Source organism: Oncorhynchus mykiss, chromosome 10 (genome assembly GCF_057628025.1).
Source record: "Oncorhynchus mykiss isolate SJ-2025 chromosome 10, ASM5762802v1, whole genome shotgun sequence".
Lineage (NCBI taxonomy): Eukaryota > Metazoa > Chordata > Actinopteri > Salmoniformes > Salmonidae > Oncorhynchus > Oncorhynchus mykiss.
Genome location: NC_143031.1, coordinates 16368627 through 16387318, shown reverse-complemented (window position 1 = coordinate 16387318; position 18692 = coordinate 16368627). Strand labels below are relative to the sequence as shown.

Below are 18692 nucleotides of genomic sequence, written 5' to 3'. Positions count from 1 at the left end.
TGTAGTCCTTGGCTCAGACAGTGTAGTAGTGTGGGCTCAATAGCATCTCATTAGTGTGCAAGATCTTGAGAATCAGCTGTACATGTGATGGAAGAGTGCACTGCACATGTGATGTAAGAATGCACTGTGCATGCAGAGGGTTGCAATTCCATTGAATTGGGGATAGTTTAACCAAAATATGCCACAAGACCTAGAATTGCCTTATGCGATTCCCCAAAAAATTGGGCTGACTAAATACTTTTTTGCCCCACTGTATATACTGAGATCATGTGACAGATCATGTGACACTTAGATTGCACACAGGTGGACTTCATTTAACTAATTATGTGACTTCTGAAGGTAATTGGTTGCACCAGATTTTATTTTGGGGCTTCATAGCAGAGGGGTGAATACACATGCATGCATCACTTTTCCATTTTATATTTTAGAGAATTTTTTGAAACAAGTAATTTTTTTCAAAGGTGTTTATGTATGCCGATGACTCAAGTTGTATATTAAGTCCTGAAGCTAGATCCCTGCAATGTCTCATTGAAGATCTAGATATCTTTTTTGGAATCTCTGGACTAAAACCTAATTAGGATAAGTGTACAATATATTATATATATATATATATATTATATTATATTATACACAACTTTTACATTACCCAGCAGTTTACCTATAAAATGGGCTGACGGTGAAGTAGAAATACTTGGTATTCATGTCACAAAATATATAAATGAGCTCTCCACAATGAATTTCAATAGAAAACTTGTAAAAATAGACGAGATCCGGCAACCATGGAGAGGTAAATACCTGTCTATTTATTGAAACATTGCCCTGATTAACTCCTTAGTCATTTTTCAATTTACTCACTTACTTATGGCGCTGCCTACTCCTGACGATTTGTTTTTCGAATCATATGAGCAAAAAATATTTAGCTTTATCTGGGACGCTAAACCAGACAAGATAAAGCGTGCCTATCTGTATCATGAATATGAATTGGATGGGTTGAGATTATTAAATATAAAAACACTAAACCTCTCTAAAAGCTCAACTTATTCAAACGTTTTACTTGAACCCTAAATGGTTCTCAAGTAGAATACTAAGAAAAGCTCAACCATTGTTTAAATATGGCCTTTTGCCTTTGTGCAGATTGCCATGTCTCATTTTCGATTAATTTAAAATTATACTTTTTTCCACGTAACTCTCTTTTTCAAACAAGCATTGCAGAGCTGGCTACAATTTCAATTTCATCCCCCTGAAAAGATAGAACAAATATTACAACAAATATTATGGCTGAACTCAAATGTCCTGGTTGATAAAATAACTGTATTTATGGGAAAGGGTCTTTTGTTTTTAAATAATATTGTAAATTGGAATGGTAGCATTATGTCTGTCATGGAGTTATCAGAATTGTATGGGAAGCTCAAAAATGGAGGAGGCAGGGTAGCTGAGGGAAGCTGAATAGTATGGGAAGCTGAGAGTTGGGATGTGGAATTGGAGACAAGTGGGAGTGGAGTTGCTGGGCGGGGGATAGAACGACGGTCAAAGATAAAAGTCGAAATTAAACATAACAAAAAGTAAGTTTGAATGACACTGAGGGGCAGTGTTGTTACAGCTAATGCCTGTTTGCCTGAGGCTGATGCCATGCAGGTGTTTGTACACATGCATATACACACACTCTCATTTGAATGCACACGTGAATATACATGGACACACACATGTAAATAGTGCCATACATGCACTCAAACATATTCAGTTGGCCTTGCTGTTATTATTTTTGTTGTCCTTGATATCTTTTGTTTTTTGCATTGTTGTTTTCTGTTTTCCTTTGTCTTTCTCTTTTTTCTCTTTTGATCATTTTGTTGATTGTTGGTGCATTTGGGAGGGGTCTTGGGGGTGGGGAAAGCAGTTATTGTATTTTTCTCTGTGGGGGGCAGCTCTTGGGGAACTGTGCCTTGGAGGGCTGTGGCCTAGCGGTTGGGAGCTTGGGCCGATGGCTGATGGATCACTGGTTCGGGTCCCCGTTATTGACCTTGTGGGAGATGTGTCGACTTGCCCTACAGCGGGGCATTGACCCTGGTTGCTTCTGTGTGTCGCTCTGGAGGGGAGTCTGTTAGATGACTAATGTGATGTAGTTGTTGAGTGGCTTCACTGCAAGTATATTGTATGTTTTAAATATTAAAAAAATAAATGTGTGTGTTTTTTGTCCATTTTTAACCGCACACTTGTTGTTTGTGTACATGGATTTTATAATGTCATGTTTTTCCCCCAACACCACTTTCCATCAATTTGTATAGCAGACCCTAATGCCAAATTGAGTCAAAAGCTTTTTTGAAATCAACTAAGCATGAGAAGACTTTTCCTTTGTTTTGGTTTATTTGTTTGTTAATTAGGGTGTGCAGGGCGAATATGTGATGTGGTCTGTCGTACGGTAATTTGGCCAAAAGCCAATTTGATATTTGCTCAGTACATTGTTTTCGCTGAGGAAATGTACGAGTATACGGATAATGATAATGCAGAGGATTTTCTCAAGGTTGCTGTTGACGCATATCCCCGGGTAGTTAATGGGGTCAAATTTATCTCCACTTTTTTGGATTGGGCTGATCAGTCCTTGGTTCCAAATATTGGGGAAGTTGCCAGAGCTGAGGGTGATGTTAACAAGTTTAAGTATAGCCAATTGGAATTTGTGGTCTGTATATTTTCTCATTTATTTTAGGATACCATCAACCCCACAGGCCTTTTTGGGTTGGAGGGTTTGTATTTTGTCCTGTAGTTCATCCAATGTAACTGGATAATCTCTCCCCATTTCTCATTCTCTCTTCCCATTTTTTTCTCTCCCTCTCTCTCACTCCTGGAGAAGGCACCTCACTTTGTTGCCATGGTGAAAGTAGGGGGGGGGGTTACATAATTGGGTTTGCTAACAAGTTTAAGGCTGTCTCAAATGACACCCTATTCCCTTTATAGTACACTACTTTTGATGAGCCCTGGTCAAAAGTAGTGCACTATATAGCGAATACACTGGGATGCAAAGTTAGAGTAGATTTTATTTTGGGAGCTTCCAGCGGGCCTTCTTGGGGCCCCCCGCATCAGCAAACACAAACACACCACAGTGAGTTGACCTATCAGAGAGAGGGCCCCACACAAAGGCCTCCCGCTTACTCACACACACTACACAACTCCACTGCACCACAGTACACTACACAGTGTGGGGGCTACTGTTTGGGCTGGGGGGTTTTGTGCCCTCCAACGGGGGGGGGGGGAGCGTGTGCGTGTGTGTGTGTGCACACTACTGCACAACTCACAATACAATAAAGTCTATACAGTTAAGCACAATGTGACTTCATTCAGATGCACCACTCTGGAAACTCTGTGTGCCTCCCAAATGGTACCCTATTCCCAAAATAGTACACGCCTTCTGACCAGGGCACATAGGGCTCTTGTCAAAAGTGGTCCACTACATAGGGAATAGGGTGCCATTTGGGACACAGTCTCTAAATGGCATGCTTGATTTCACGGAGTAATTTCAGAAAGTGGTGCATTCACATGGAAAACATGAGGTAATGCACCAAACTGATGGTGTTCAGTATACCATTGATAATCCATTCAAATCTTATTTGTCACATGCTTCGTAATCGGAAACAACAGATGTGGACTAGCAGTGAAGGCCCTCCTCAACAATGCAGAGAGAAAGAAAATCAAGAAACAATAGAAAAGTAAAACGCGTAATAATAAAAGTAATAATAAATACACAATGAGTAATGATAACTTGGCTAGATACAAGCTGTTCAGCATCCTGTTGGTTCCAGACTTGGTGCATAGGTACAGCTTGCCGTGCGGTAGCAGAGAGAACAGTCAATGACTTGGGTGGCTGTCTTTGACAATTTTTAGGGTCTTCCGCTGACACTGCCTGGTATAGAGGTCCTGGATGGCAGGGAGCTCGGCCTAAGTGATATAATAGGCTGTACGCACTACCCTCTGTAGTGCCTTCCAGTCAAATGCGAAGCAGTTGCCATACCAAGCGGTGATGCAGCCAGTCAAGATGCTCTCGATGGTGCAGCTGTATAACTTTTTGAGGTTCTGAGGGCCCATGCCAAATCTTTTCAGCGCCCTGAGGGGGAAGAGGCGTTGTCGTGCCTTCTTCACGACTGTGTTGGTGTATTTGGACCACGATAGTTTATTAGGGATGTGGACGCCGAGGAACTTGAAGCTCTCCACTATAGACCCGTCAATGTGAATGGGGGGCGTGCTCGGCCCTCCGTTTCCTGTGGTCTACATCAGCTCCTTTGTCTTGCTCACATTGAGAGAGAGGTTGTTGTCCTGGCACCTCACTGCCAGGTCTCTGACATCCCTGTAGGCTGTCTCATCGTCGTTGGTGATTAGTCCTTAGTCCTACCACTGTTTTGTCGTCAGCAAACCTAATTATGGTGTTGGAGTCATGCTCGGCCACGCAGTCGTGGGTGAACAGGGAGTACAGGAGGGGACTAAACACGCACCCCATTGGGGCCCCTGTGTTGAGGGTCAGCATAGGGGATGTGTTGTGTCCCTGGTGTCAGAGTTATTTTCCAAGCCCAGCTGTGTAAACACCTTTTAATTATCACAATTCAAATGTTATCTTCACTATACTGAATTTCAGATGGAACAGTATGTCATTTCGACATAATTACATTTTACTTTTGGAGGCAGTGTGTAGTGCGAAATCTCATTGTAGTATAATGTTTATCATATTGAAGGGGTATCAATGACTCTCAATTGATATATATATATATATATATGTGTGTATATGTATGTATGTATGTATATATATATATATATATATATATATATATATATATATATATATATGTGTGTATATGTATGTGTTATGGTGAGTGAATGAGGACCCAAAAGCGAACTAACTTAAACAGAGCTTCTTTAATAACCAAACTTAGGTAGGCTCAGATAGACCGGCAGATTCCGACAGGACAGGACAAGGTTACAGCAAACATGACGATAGTCTGGCTCAGGCATGAAACACAAACAAACAAGAATCCGACAAGGACAGGAGCAGAAACAGAGAGAGATATAGGGACCTAATCAGAGGGAAACAGGGAACAGGTGGGGAACGGGTAGTTAGAGGAGACAAGGGACAGCTGGGGGAAAGCGGGGGAGAAAAGGTAACATAACAACGACCAGCAGAGGGAGACAGGGTGAAGGGAAAGGACAGAGACAAGACACAACATGACAGTACCCCCCCACTCACCGAGCGCCTCCTGGCGCACTCGAGGAGGAAACCTGGCGGCAACGGAGGAAATCCTCGATCAGCGCACGGTCCAGCACGTCCCGAGAGGGAACCCAACTCCTCTCCTCAGGACCGTACCCCTCCCAATCGACAAGGTACTGGTGACCACGGCCCCGTGGACGCATGTCCAAAATCCTGCGGACCCTGTAGATGGGTGCGCCCTCGACAAGGATGGGGGGGGGGGGGGGAAGACGAGCGGGGGCGCGAAGAACGGGCTTAATACAGGAGACATGGAAGACCGGGTGGACGCGACGAAGGTATCGCGGAAGAAGAAGTCGAACTGCGACAGGATTAATGACCCGAGAAATACGGAACGGACCAATGAACCGCGGGGTCAACTTGCGAGAAGCCGTCTTAAGGGGAAGGTTCTGAGTGGAGAGCCAAACTCTCTGACCGCGACAATATCTAGGACTCTTAGTTCTACGCTTATTAGCAGCCCTCACAGTCTGCGTCCTATAACGGCAAAGTGCAGACCTGACCCTCTTCCAGGTGCGCTCGCAACGTTGGACAAAAGCCTGAGCGGAGGGGACGCTGGACTCGGCGAACTGAGATGAGAACAGCGGAGGCTGGTACCCGAGGCTACTCTGAAAAGGAGATAGCCCGGTCGCAGACGAAGGAAGCGAGTTGTGGGCGTATTCTGCCCAGGGGAGCTGTTCTGACCAAGACGCAGGGTTGCGAAAAGAAAGACTGCGTAAGATGCGACCAATAGTCTGATTGGCCCGTTCTGCTTGACCGTTAGACTGGGGGTGAAAGCCGGAAGAGAGACTGACGGAAGCCCCAATCAAACGGCAAAACTCCCTCCAAAATTGAGACGTGAATTGCGGACCTCTGTCCGAAACGACGTCTGACGGAAGGCCATGAATTCTGAAAACATTCTCGATGATGATTTGTGCCGTCTCTTTAGCAGAAGGAAGCTTAGCAAGGGGAATGAAATGGGCCGCCTTAGAGAACCTATCGACAACCGTAAGAATAACAGTCTTCCCCGCTGACGAAGGCAGTCCGGTGACAAAATCTAAGGCGATGTGAGACCACGGTCGAGAGGGAATAGGAAGCGGCCTGAGACGGCCGGCAGGAGGAGAGTTACCGGACTTAGTCTGCGCGCAGACCGAACAAGCAGCCACGAAACGACGCGTGTCATGCTCCCGGGTGGGCCACCAAAAACGCTGGCGAATGGAAGCAAGCGTACCCCGAACGCCAGGGTGGCCGGCTAACTTGGCAGAGTGAGCCCACTGAAGAACGGCCAGACGAGTAGGAACGGGAACGAAAAGAAGGTTCCTAGGACAAGCGCGCGGCGACGGAGTGTGAGTGAGCGCTTGTTTTACCTGCCTCTCAATTCCCCAGACAGTCAACCCGACAACACGCCCCTCAGGGAGAATCCCCTCGGGGTCAGTGGAGGCTACTGAAGAACTGAAGAGACGAGACAAAGCATCAGGCTTGGTGTTCTTAGAGCCCGGACGATAAGAAATCACGAACTCGAAACGAGCGAAAAACAGCGCCCAACGCGCCTGACGCGCATTAAGTCGTTTGGCAGAACGGATGTACTCAAGGTTCCTATGGTCAGTCCAAACGACAAAAGGAACGGTCGCCCCCTCCAACCACTGTCGCCATTCGCCTAGGGCTAACCGGATGGCGAGCAGTTCGCGGTTACCCACATCATAGTTACGTTCCGACGGCGACAGGCGATGAGAAAAATACGCGCATGGGTGGACCTTGTCGTCAGAGAGGGAGCGCTGAGAAAGAATGGCTCCCACGCCCACCTCTGACGCGTCAACCTCGACAACGAACTGTCTAGAGACGTCAGGTGTAACAAGGATAGGAGCGGATGTAAAACGATTCTTGAGGAGATCAAAAGCTCCCTGGGCGGAAACGGACCACTTAAAGCACGTCTTGACAGAAGTAAGGGCTGTGAGAGGAGCGGCCACCTGACCGAAATTACGGATGAAACGACGATAGAAGTTCGCGAAGCCGAGAAAGCGCTGCAGCTCGACGCGTGACTTAGGGACGGGCCAATCAATGACAGCTTGGACCTTAGCGGGATCCATCTTAATGCCTTCAGCGGAAATAACAGAACCGAGAAATGTGACGGAGGAGGCATGAAAAGTGCACTTCTCAGCCTTCACAAAAAGACAATTCTCTAAAAGGCGCTGGAGGACACGTCGAACGTGCTGAACATGAATCTGGAGTGACGGTGAAAAAATCAGGATATCGTCAAGGTAAACGAAAACAAAGATGTTCAGCATGTCTCTCAGGACATCATTGACTAATGCCTGAAAGACAGCTGGAGCGTTAGCGAGGCCGAAAGGAAGAACCCGGTATTCAAAGTGCCCTAACGGAGTGTTAAACGCCGTCTTCCACTCGTCCCCCTCCCTGATGCGCACGAGATGGTAAGCGTTACGAAGGTCCAACTTAGTGAAAAACCTGGCTCCCTGCAGGATCTCGAAGGCTGAAGACATAAGAGGAAGCGGATAACGATTCTTAACTGTTATGTCATTCAGCCCTCGATAATCTATGCAGGGGCGCAGAGACCCGTCCTTCTTCTTGACAAAAAAAAACCCCGCTCCGGCGGGAGAGGAGGAGGGGACTATGGTACCGGCGTCAAGAGCTACAGACAAATAATCCTCGAGAGCCTTACGTTCGGGAGCCGACAGAGAGTATAGTCTACCCCGGGGGGGAGTGGTTCCCGGAAGGAGATCAATACTACAATCATACGACCGGTGTGGAGGAAGAGAGGTGGCCCTGGACCGACTGAACACCGTGCGCAGATCGTGATATTCCTCCGGCACCCCTGTCAAATCACCAGGCTCCTCCTGTGAAGAAGAGACAGAGGAAACAGGAGGGATAGCAGACATTAAACATTTCACATGACAAGAGACGTTCCAGGAGAGGATAGAATTACTAGACCAATTAATGGAAGGATTATGACAAACTAGCCAGGGATGGCCCAAAACAACAGGTGTAAAAGGTGAACGAAAAATCAAAAAAGAAATGGTTTCGCTATGATTACCAGAAACAGTGAGGGTTAAAGGTAGCGTCTCACGCTGAATCCTGGGGAGAGGACTACCATCCAGGGCGAACAAGGCCGTGGACTTCCTTAACTGTCTGAGAGGAATGTCATGTTCCCGAGCCCAGGTCTCGTCCATAAAACAGCCCTCCGCCCCAGAGTCTATTAAGGCACTGCAGGAAGCTGACGAACCGGTCCAGCGTAGATGGACCGACAAGGTAGTGCAGGATCTTGAAGGAGAGACAGGAGTAGTAGCGCTCACCAGTAGCCCTCCGCTTACTGATGAGCTCTGGCTTTTACTGGACATGAAGTGACAAAATGACCAGCAGAACCGCAATAGAGACAGAGGCGGTTGGTGATTCTCCGTTCCCTCTCCTTAGTCGAGATGCGGATACCTCCCAGCTGCATAGGCTCAGCTCCCGAGCCGGCAGAGGAAGATGGTAGTGATGCGGAGAGGGGAGCAACGGAGAACGCGAGCTCCTTTCCACGAGCTCGGTGACGCAGATCAACCCGTCGCTCAATGCGAATAGCGAGTTCAATCAGGGAATCCACGCTGGAAGGGACCTCCCGGGAGAGAATCTCATCCTTTACCTCTGCGCGGAGACCCTCCAGAAAACGAGCGAGCAAAGCCGGCTCGTTCCAGCCACTGGAGGCAGCAAGAGTGCGAAACTCAATAGAGTAGTCTGTTATGGATCGATTACCTTGACATAGGGAAGACAGGGCCCTGGAAGCCTCCTCCCCAAAAACAGATCGATCAAAAACCCGTATCATCTCCTCCTTAAAGTCCTGATACTGGTTAGTACACTCAGCCCTTGCCTCCCAGATTGCCGTGCCCCACTCACGAGCCCGTCCAATAAGGAGAGATATGACGTAGGCGACACGAGCAGTGCTCCTGGAGTAAGTGTTGGGCTGGAGAGAAAACACAATATCACACTGGGTGAGGAACGAGCGGCATTCAGTGGGCTCCCCAGAGTAACACGGCGGGTTATTGATTCTGGGCTCCGGAGATTCGAAAGCCCTGGAAGTGGCCGGTGGATCGAGGCGGAGATGGTGAACCTGTTCTGTGAGGTTGGAGACTTGGGTGGCCAGGGTCTCAACGGCATGTCGAGCAGCAGACACTTCCTGCTCGTGTCTGCCTAGCATCGCTCCCTGGATTCCGACGGCTGAGTGGAGAGGGTCCGAAGTCGCTGGGTCCATTCTTGGTCGGATTCTTCTGTTATGGTGAGTGAATGAGGACCCAAAAGCGAACTAACTTAAACAGAGCTTCTTTAATAACCAAACTTAGGTAGGCTCAGATAGACCGGCAGATTCCGACAGGACAGGACAAGGTTACAGCAAACATGACGATAGTCTGGCTCAGGCATGAAACACAAACAAACAAGAATCCGACAAGGACAGGAGCAGAAACAGAGAGAGATATAGGGACCTAATCAGAGGGAAACAGGGAACAGGTGGGGAACGGGTAGTTAGAGGAGACAAGGGACAGCTGGGGGAAAGCGGGGGAGAAAAGGTAACATAACAACGACCAGCAGAGGGAGACAGGGTGAAGGGAAAGGACAGAGACAAGACACAACATGACAGTATGTATGTATGTATATATATATATATATATATATATATATACAGTGCCTTGCGAAAGTATTCGGCCCCCTTGAACTTTGCGACCTTTTGCCACATTTCAGGCTTCAAACATAAAGATCTAAAACTGTATTTTTTTGTGAAGAATCAACAACAAGTGGGACACAATCATGAAGTGGAACGACATTTATTGGATATTTCAAACTTTTTTAACAAATCAAAAACTGAAAAATTGGGCGTGCAAAATTATTCAGCCCCTTTACTTTCAGTGCAGCAAACTCTCTCCAGAAGTTCAGTGAGGATCTCTGAATGATCCAATGTTGACCTAAATGACTAATGATGATAAATACAATCCACCTGTGTGTAATCAAGTCTCCGTATAAATGCACCTGCACTGTGATAGTCTCAGAGGTCTGTTAAAAGCGCAGAGAGCATCATGAAGAACAAGGAACACACCAGGCAGGTCCGAGATACTGTTGTGAAGAAGTTTAAAGCCGGATTTGGATACAAAAAGATTTCCCAAGCTTTAAACATCCCAAGGAGCACTGTGCAAGCGATAATATTGAAATGGAAAGAGTATCAGACCACTGCAAATCTACCAAGACCTGGCCGTCCCTCTAAACTTTCAGCTCATACAAGGAGAAGACTGATCAGAGATGCAGCCAAGAGGCCCATGATCACTCTGGATGAACTGCAGAGATCTACAGCTGAGGTGGGAGACTCTGTCCATAGGACAACAATCAGTCGTATATTGCACAAATCTGGCCTTTATGGAAGAGTGGCAAGAAGAAAGCCATTTCTTAAAGATATCCATAAAAAGTGTTGTTTAAAGTTTGCCACAAGCCACCTGGGAGACACACCAAACATGTGGAAGAAGGTGCTCTGGTCAGATGAAACCAAAATTGAACTTTTTGGCAACAATGCAAAACGTTATGTTTGGCGTAAAAGCAAAACAGCTGAACACACCATCCCCACTGTCAAACATGGTGGTGGCAGCATCATGGTTTGGGCCTGCTTTTCTTCAGCAGGGACAGGGAAGATGGTGAAAATTGATGGGAAGATGCATGGAGCCAAATACAGGACCATTCTGGAAGAAAACCTGATGGAGTCTGCAAAAGACCTGAGACTGGGACGGAGATTTGTCTTCCAACAAGACAATGATCCAAAACATAAAGCAAAATCTACAATGGAATGGTTCAAAAATAAACATATCCAGGTGTTAGAATGGCCAAGTCAAAGTCCAGACCTGAATCCAATCGAGAATCTGTGGAAAGAACTGAAAACTGCTGTTCACAAATGCTCTCCATCCAACCTCACTGAGCTCGAGCTGTTTTGCAAGGAGGAATGGGAAAAAATGTCAGTCTCTCGATGTGCAAAACTGATAGAGACATACCCCAAGCGACTTACAGCTGTAATCGCAGCAAAAGGTGGCGCTACAAAGTATTAACTTAAGGGGGCTGAATAATTTTGCACGCCCAATTTTTCAGTTTTTGATTTGTTAAAAAACGTTTGAAATATCCAATAAATGTCGTTCCACTTCATGATTGTGTCCCACTTGTTGTTGATTCTTCACAAAAAAATACAGTTTTATATCTTTATGTTTGAAGCCTGAAATGTGGCAAAAGGTCGCAAAGTTCAAGGGGGCCGAATACTTTCGCAAGGCACTGTGTATATATAGTGGTATGGTATTAGAATAGGGAAGCATATAGCTGTCAAAATCCAATTTTAAAATATATATTGAATAAATCCATATCATATTTGCTATATGCTTACATAATAGAATGTACCTTTATCAACTGAACCACGGTGAGAACATTGTTGGTGTTGGCTTCCAATGACATCGTATCTTATGTCCTTTCACTCAATGTCAGTAATGTATTATGGGGTCAACTAGTTTTCTATTCGTAGTCAGGAAAGTACTCTATGGCAGTGGTCGCCAACCATGGCCCTGAAGAGTGCAGGCTTTTTGTTCTAATCCAGCACTATGATGATACCCTACTAAGCTAATGTACATCTCATCAACACCATGGTTAGCTGAATCAGGTATGGTTGTGCTAGCCTGGGTGACAGTCTGTTTCTGCTCTCTTGCCAACAACCTATGGAATTGTCATGCCCACTTGAAACAGACTGGTAACCAGGCAACAGGTCAGCTCTCATATGACATGTAATGAGCATTTTCACCCTCACTCGTTGGCTCAGCTAGAGCAACCTAGCTGCTTTCTTTGTCTAGCACATTCAATGAGAGAGAGAGATTCCTCTTGTCCAGATGGGATAAGGAAATAGGATGGGAATTGCGTCATCCGTGGATCTGTTGGGGCAGTATGCAAATTGTAGTGGGTCTAGTAAGGTGTAGCTTATATGATCCTTAACTAGCCTCTCAAAGAACTTCATGATGACAGAAGTGAGTGTTACGGGGACATAGTAATTTAGTTGAGTTACGTTCACTTTCTTGGGTACAGGAACAATGGTGGACATCTTGAAGCAAGTGGGGACAGCAGACTGGGATAGGGAGAATATGTTTATGAATATGTTCATAAACTCCAGCCAGTTGGTCTGCACATGCTCTGAGGACCCGGCAAGGGATGCCATCTGTGCCTGCAGCCTTGCGAGGGTTAACACGCCTAAAGGCATAGCTGGACTATTTGTACTCGTCCATGTTCCCAGTCACCTTGCCGTGGTTAAATGCAGTGGTTTTGCGCTTTCAGTTTTGCTCAATGCTGTCATCTATCCACGTTTTTGGTTTGGGTAAGTTCTAATCATCACAGTAGGAACAACATCCTCTAGGCCCTTCCTGATGAACTGAGTCAATGTTATTCTCAGAGGCAACCCGGAACATATCCCAGTCCACGTAATCAAAACTTGAAGCATAGATTCTGATTGGTCAGACCAACATTGAACATTCCTTACCACAGGAACTTCCTGTTTAAGTTTATGCCTATAGGAAGGGAGGAGCAGAATGGGGAAAGGGACAGGGAAAAGGGGATACCTAGTCAGTTGTACAACTGAATGCATTCAACAGAAATGTGTCTTCCACATTTAACCCAACCCCTCTGAATCAGAGAGGTGCGGGGGCTGCCTTCATTGATGTCCACGTCATCGGAGCCCAGGGTACAGGTGTTGTTGGGGGTTAACTTCTTTTCTCAAGAGCAGAATGGCAGATTTCGAACCAACGTTCCTAACCGCTAAGCTACCTGAGCCTTGATCTGATTTGCCGAAGGGAGTGCGTGGGAGGGTTTTGTAGCGGTGCTGGAAGGAGGAATAGCAATGGTCAAGAGTTCTCGATGAGTGAGTAGCGCAGCCGATGTGTTAACTTTGGGACAGTTTTCCTCAGAATTGCTTTATTAAAGTCCTCAGCTACAATAAATGCAGCCTCAGGACATGCGGTTTCCAGTTTGCACAAAGTCCGTTGTAGTTCTTTGAGAGCCGTCGCGGTGTCGGCTTTAGGGCGAATAATCACTGCAGTGTCATGGGAAGTAACTTCAGAGCAGCTCGTAAATGAGTCAAGAGTTTAAGTCATATTTAATTACTTTTTAAAGATGGCTTGAATCATTTAGAGAGAAAATAATCACTTAGGGAGATGAAATGTAGGGGAGGGAGGGACTTGGAGTAATGCTTTACTGCAGTTAAGGGTGTAACTCAAGGCAATTTCTGTTTAAAACGTTTTAGTGGTTCACATGATTTGGAGTTATACTGTGTGCTTATATATCTTGTATGACATACAAAACACATGGATTACACTTAAGATGAACTGAGTTACATCCTAACTTTACTTCAACAACATTGGAAATTAGTAAAGGTTTTGTGCTCTCGGTCGGGCTGCCCTCTTGTATCCGCTTGTTTTCTTTGTAAACTGAACTCTTGTATCATGTCTTTACTAACAGTGATGCCAACATGACACGTGGCCTTGAACCTTACCAGACTAGCATAATCAAATGAATGAAGAAGTCATCCTCTTATTGTGCCATTATGTAACAAGCTTTAGACATGCACAGGGTGAGCATGGCTTGGGCTTATTCTATAGCTTGTGTGTGTCTACGTGTGTGCAAATGAACTGGGCTAATGTGATGCATGCGCTGGATGAAAGGACCTGTGTGTGGGTTTAGGAGTCACTCAAGTGAGACAACACCGGCTCAATGGGCACGTTTCCTCTGCACACACACACAAGCACAAGCACATGCACACACACACACACACACCTCACAGCCACTGTGTATATAATCCCTGAGATCAAATCGCTGTTAACCCTATAGAGGTCAAACTATAAAGGCTTTGGCCCTATATCTTCTGTATTATGTGATTACCACTCAAAGTACACCAATCAACTCCACTTCCATTCCAGTCCATTCAAGAGGCATGGAGAAATCACCGTGGGGAAGGGTCACCAAACTTTAGTCCCCCAATCCTGGCAGGCTTTTGTTCCAGACCAGCACTACCTGTCGTACTACTACCCTGATAACCCTCAAATTAGTGAATGTATTCACCCCCCTCTCTAACATCTTTACCCTCCCTCTTCTCTCCCCTCCTCCTCATTCCCCACCTCCTCCCACTCTTCCCTAATTCCCCTCCTCCCCCTCCACCTCAGCAGTTAAAGTTCCTGAGAGCACAAAGACTGACTCAGTCTTACTAGAGAGAGAGAGATGGGGGGGAGGGGGGGGGGGTGAGAGACTGACAGCCCAGGGTGGTATGTTTACATCCCCTGTCCCCCCCCCCCTCTTCCCTGAGGGTGTTGGACTGACCCTGCCCCTGGCCTGAGTGGCGGGCCTGCTCCCTGCTCTGACAGGTCGCTCAACTATGGACCCCTGGAAGGGGGAGAGGGAGGGGGAAGGGAGAGGCCACTAGGGCTATAGAAAGAGAGTTTCTGTGTTTTTCGACCTGGCGTTTTGTCAGGGTGATTGACACTCACAGACTGAACGGAAAAAGACTCATTCGTGATGACAAGATGCATGGTGTGCAGGGACTAGTGGTGATTGTGTATGCTGTTCCTCCCTCATTTCCCCCCTCTTTCATGTTGTCTTGATCTCTTTCTCTCCCTCTCTTTCTTTCAATTCAATTTATTTTAAACGTATTGGTATGGAAAGTGAGAGCACTTACATTCAGTGGTGGTAAAAGTACCCAATTTTGATAAAAGTAAAGATACTTTAATAGAAAATGAATCAAGTAAAAGTGAAAGTCACCCAGTAAAATACTACTTGAGTAAAAGTCTAAAAATATTTGATTTTAAATAGACTTAAGTATCAAAAGTATAAGTCATTTCAAATTCCTTATATTAAGCAAACCAGGCAGCACCATTTTCCTGTTTTTGATTTATTTATGGAGAGACAGGGGCTCCAACACTCAGACATCATTTACAAATGAAGCCTGTGTGTTAGGTGACTCCACCAGATCAGAGGCAGTAGGGATGACCAGGGATGTTCTCTTAATAAGTGTGTGAAATGGACCATTTTCCTGTCCTGCTAAGCATTCAAAATGTAACTACTACTTTTGGTTGTCAAGGAAAATGTATGGAGTAAAAAGTACAATGTTTTCTTAAAGAATGTTTATTTATGTCTTTATGTCTTTATGTCTTTATGTCTTTATCTTTATTTAACTAGGCATGTCAGTTAAAAACAAATTCTTATTTACAATGACGGCCTACCCCAGACAAACCCTAAACCAGACGACACTGGGTCAATTGTGCGCCACCCTATGGGACTTCCAATCACGGCCATTTGTGATACAGCCTGGAATTGAACCTCGGTCTGTAGTGATGCCTCTAGCACTGAGATACAGTGCCTTACACCGCTACACCACTCGGGAGCCCACTCGGGAATGTAGGGAAGTAAAAGTAGTCAAAAATATAAATACCCCAAAAAACTACTTAAGTACTACTTAAGTACTACTTAAGTAGTACGTTAAAGTATTTTTACTGAAGTACTTTACATCACAGCTTACATTGTCAAAGCAAACATAAAACATGGATGGCTGAGTAAGACAGAAATCTTATCCTTTTCTCTCCCTGTTATCTATCTCTTTCTCCTCTCTCTCTCTCTCTCTGTCTCTCTCTCTCCACAACTCTTCCCATCTTCCCCCCTTTCTCCTTCCCCCTCTTTCCAGTAAGTTCACCATTATTTCATGGACAGGTCAGCATGTCTGTGTTTTTAACCCACAGCTTCCCTGCCTTTATATGGCATTTTTTACTGGGTGAGAAGCCCTGATTTACACAGGGAAAACCATTGAGTAAGGCTATGGGTTGTTAGGGAGTTAGTTTGTTTTTTAGCTGCACTGTGGACCCCCCCCCCTCCCCCCGTCCCCCTTCCATCAGATGTTTAACTTCAGTTTCACAGCAGGCTCCCCCAGCGAGTCTAGTGTGTGTGTGTGTGTGCGTGCGTGTGTGTGTGTCTGCATTTTTTGGGGTGTTTGAGTTTTTCAATCAGTTTGTGGGTTTTCAGTGTGTGTGAGTTTTCATTCGAAGTGTACAATTTGTGTGTGTGCAGGTGTGCTTTGTCAGTGTCAGCTTGTGTGCCCACACACACAGACGTCTCAGCGTTATTCCCAGAGTCCTCCTCTCTCCTCTGAATTACTGTAAATATGGAACTTTCTCTACCACATGACCAGCAGGCTTTTCTACCTTCTCAGCTAGTCAAACCACGCCCGATGTTATAAGCCAGCAGAGTGTGTGTGTGTGTAACTCTGTACACCTCTATAGCACAGGAGGCTGCTGAGGGGAGAATGTCTCATAATAATGGCTGGAATGGAGTAAATGGAATGGTATCAAATACATGGACACCATATGTATACTTTGTTCGATACCATTCCGTTTATTCCATTCCAGACATTACTATAACCTCGTCCTCCCCAATTACGGTGCCACCGTTGTCTCTTATTTTCCATCTCTCACTCTGTCACCCTTTTATCTCCCCCTTCTCTCTCACTCTTTGTCTCTCTCTCTTTCTTTTCTTTTTTCTTTCTCTCTCTCTCCTCTCTCTCTCTCTCCTTCTGTCTGTAATATATTCGGTTCTTCACGTCCGCTAAGGGCTGTTGTTTTGACAGCTTTAACCTTCTCCAAAGCCGATGCTGTTCCTATCCTTCGCTAGCCATTTGAGATTTGGCTGTGTGTGTGTGTGTGTGTGCGCACGCGTGTGTGTGTGTGTAGAACATCCAAATACAGTCTTTAACCCTGATTCTATGTCTCTCATTGTGTTCCAGAGCAGTCTACAGTGTACTCCATGTGGTCTGATGGCATCTCTGGAGCAGCAGGTTGGGGAGCTGAGGATGGATACAGAGGATAATGCGGTGGAGGCCTCTACTGAGCTGATGGACATTCGGCCCAGCTCAGGTAACACAACACTGCACAAATTGGACCCTTAAGTAGGGAGGGTTGCAAAATTCCCAGGTTTTCCAGATATTCTGGTGGGAAGATTCCTGGAGTCAGCTGGCAATAAGCAGTAAATATGGGAAACATTCCTCTGGGATTTCTGGAGAAAATGTTTTGGGGGAGGGGGAGTTACCAGAATTTTGCAACCTTGCCATTGGTTCAATCTATCATACAGTATTTCTGCTAAACATTGGCTGGCCCTCGCTTCATACTCGTCGCCAAACCCACTGGCTCCATGTCATCTACAAGACCCTGCTAGGTAAAGTCCCCCCTTATCTCAGCTCGCTGGTCACCATAGCATCTCCCACCTGTGGCACACACTCCAGCAGGTATATCTCTCTAGTCACCCCCAAAACCAATTCTTTCTTTGGCCGCCTCTCCTTCCAGTTCTCTGCTGCCAATGACTGGAACGAACTACAAAAATCTCTGAAACTGGAAACACTTATCTCCCTCACTAGCTTTAAGCACCAACTGTCAGAGCAGCTCACAGATTACTGCACCTGTACATAGCCCACCTATAATTTAGCCCAAACAACTACCTCTTTCCCTACTGTAATTAATTAATTTATTTATTTTGCTCCTTTGCACCCCATTATTTTTATTTCTACTTTGCACATTCTTCCATTGCAAATCTACCATTCCAGTGTTTTACTTGCTATATTGTATTTACTTTGCCACCATGGCCTTTTTTTGCCTTTACCTCCCTTATCTCACCTCATTTGCTCACATCGTATATAGACTTGTTTATACTGTATTATTGACTGTATGTTTGTTTTACTCCATGTGTAACTCTGTGTTGTTGTATGTGTCGAACTGCTTTGCTTTATCTTGGCCAGGTCGCAATTGTAAATGAGAACTTGTTCTCAACTTGCCTACCTGGTTAAATAAAGGTTAAATAAATAAATAAAAGTATGACCGTTTGGTGTTGGAGAAAGCAGTGTTGTACTACCTGAGTCTCGGGCTCAAGTCACGAATTTCATGACTCGTGACTCGACTCTGACTCAACCAGTTGTGATTTTGCTGTCATAAAGCCTTTCTCCCTTGCATAAGTCAACATGCTAGATAGCCACTGTACTAGCAGCTAGGCCTTATCAGCTAGCATTCTACATGACAAAATATAGTTTAAAATATTTTTAGACCTCATCCTAGGGAACCGTGACTCAACTCTGGACTCAAGTCAAGGGCTTGAGCCTGCTCTAGTTCCAGGCCTTTATGCTGTAGTTCCATCAGAGAGAGTCGTCACCGAGGCCCATTTAGTTTCTCTCCTTGGCTCAGAGGCTGACATCATTATATGAGGTGGTTTGGTAGCCTGGCAGGAACAATTGCAGGCAGACGCGTCGGCGCCATTTTAGAATGGTTAACTTAAATGACCCCACAGTAGGCCCATTACTGCTCTCTACAGATGTAGGATCTTAATTTGATCACTCTTTTGTTGCAGAGAATTTTCCTGGACAGAAGGAAATGCAAACTTGTAGTGTATTTGAGTTTCGAAAAGG

At 45.5% G+C, this 18692-nt stretch overlaps 1 protein-coding gene across 2 annotated transcripts in view; it reads left to right on the top strand.

Moving 5' to 3' along the window:
- LOC110533421 (uncharacterized) overlaps window positions 1-18692 on the top strand; it is a 49643-nt gene that overhangs the window by 21521 nt on the left and 9430 nt on the right. For both annotated transcript variants that reach the window (XM_021617597.3, XM_021617598.3), the window contains one exon: window positions 17028-17157. In XM_021617597.3, the coding sequence (XP_021473272.3) occupies window positions 17028-17157 (130 nt within the window). The remainder of the gene's footprint in view (window positions 1-17027; window positions 17158-18692) is intronic.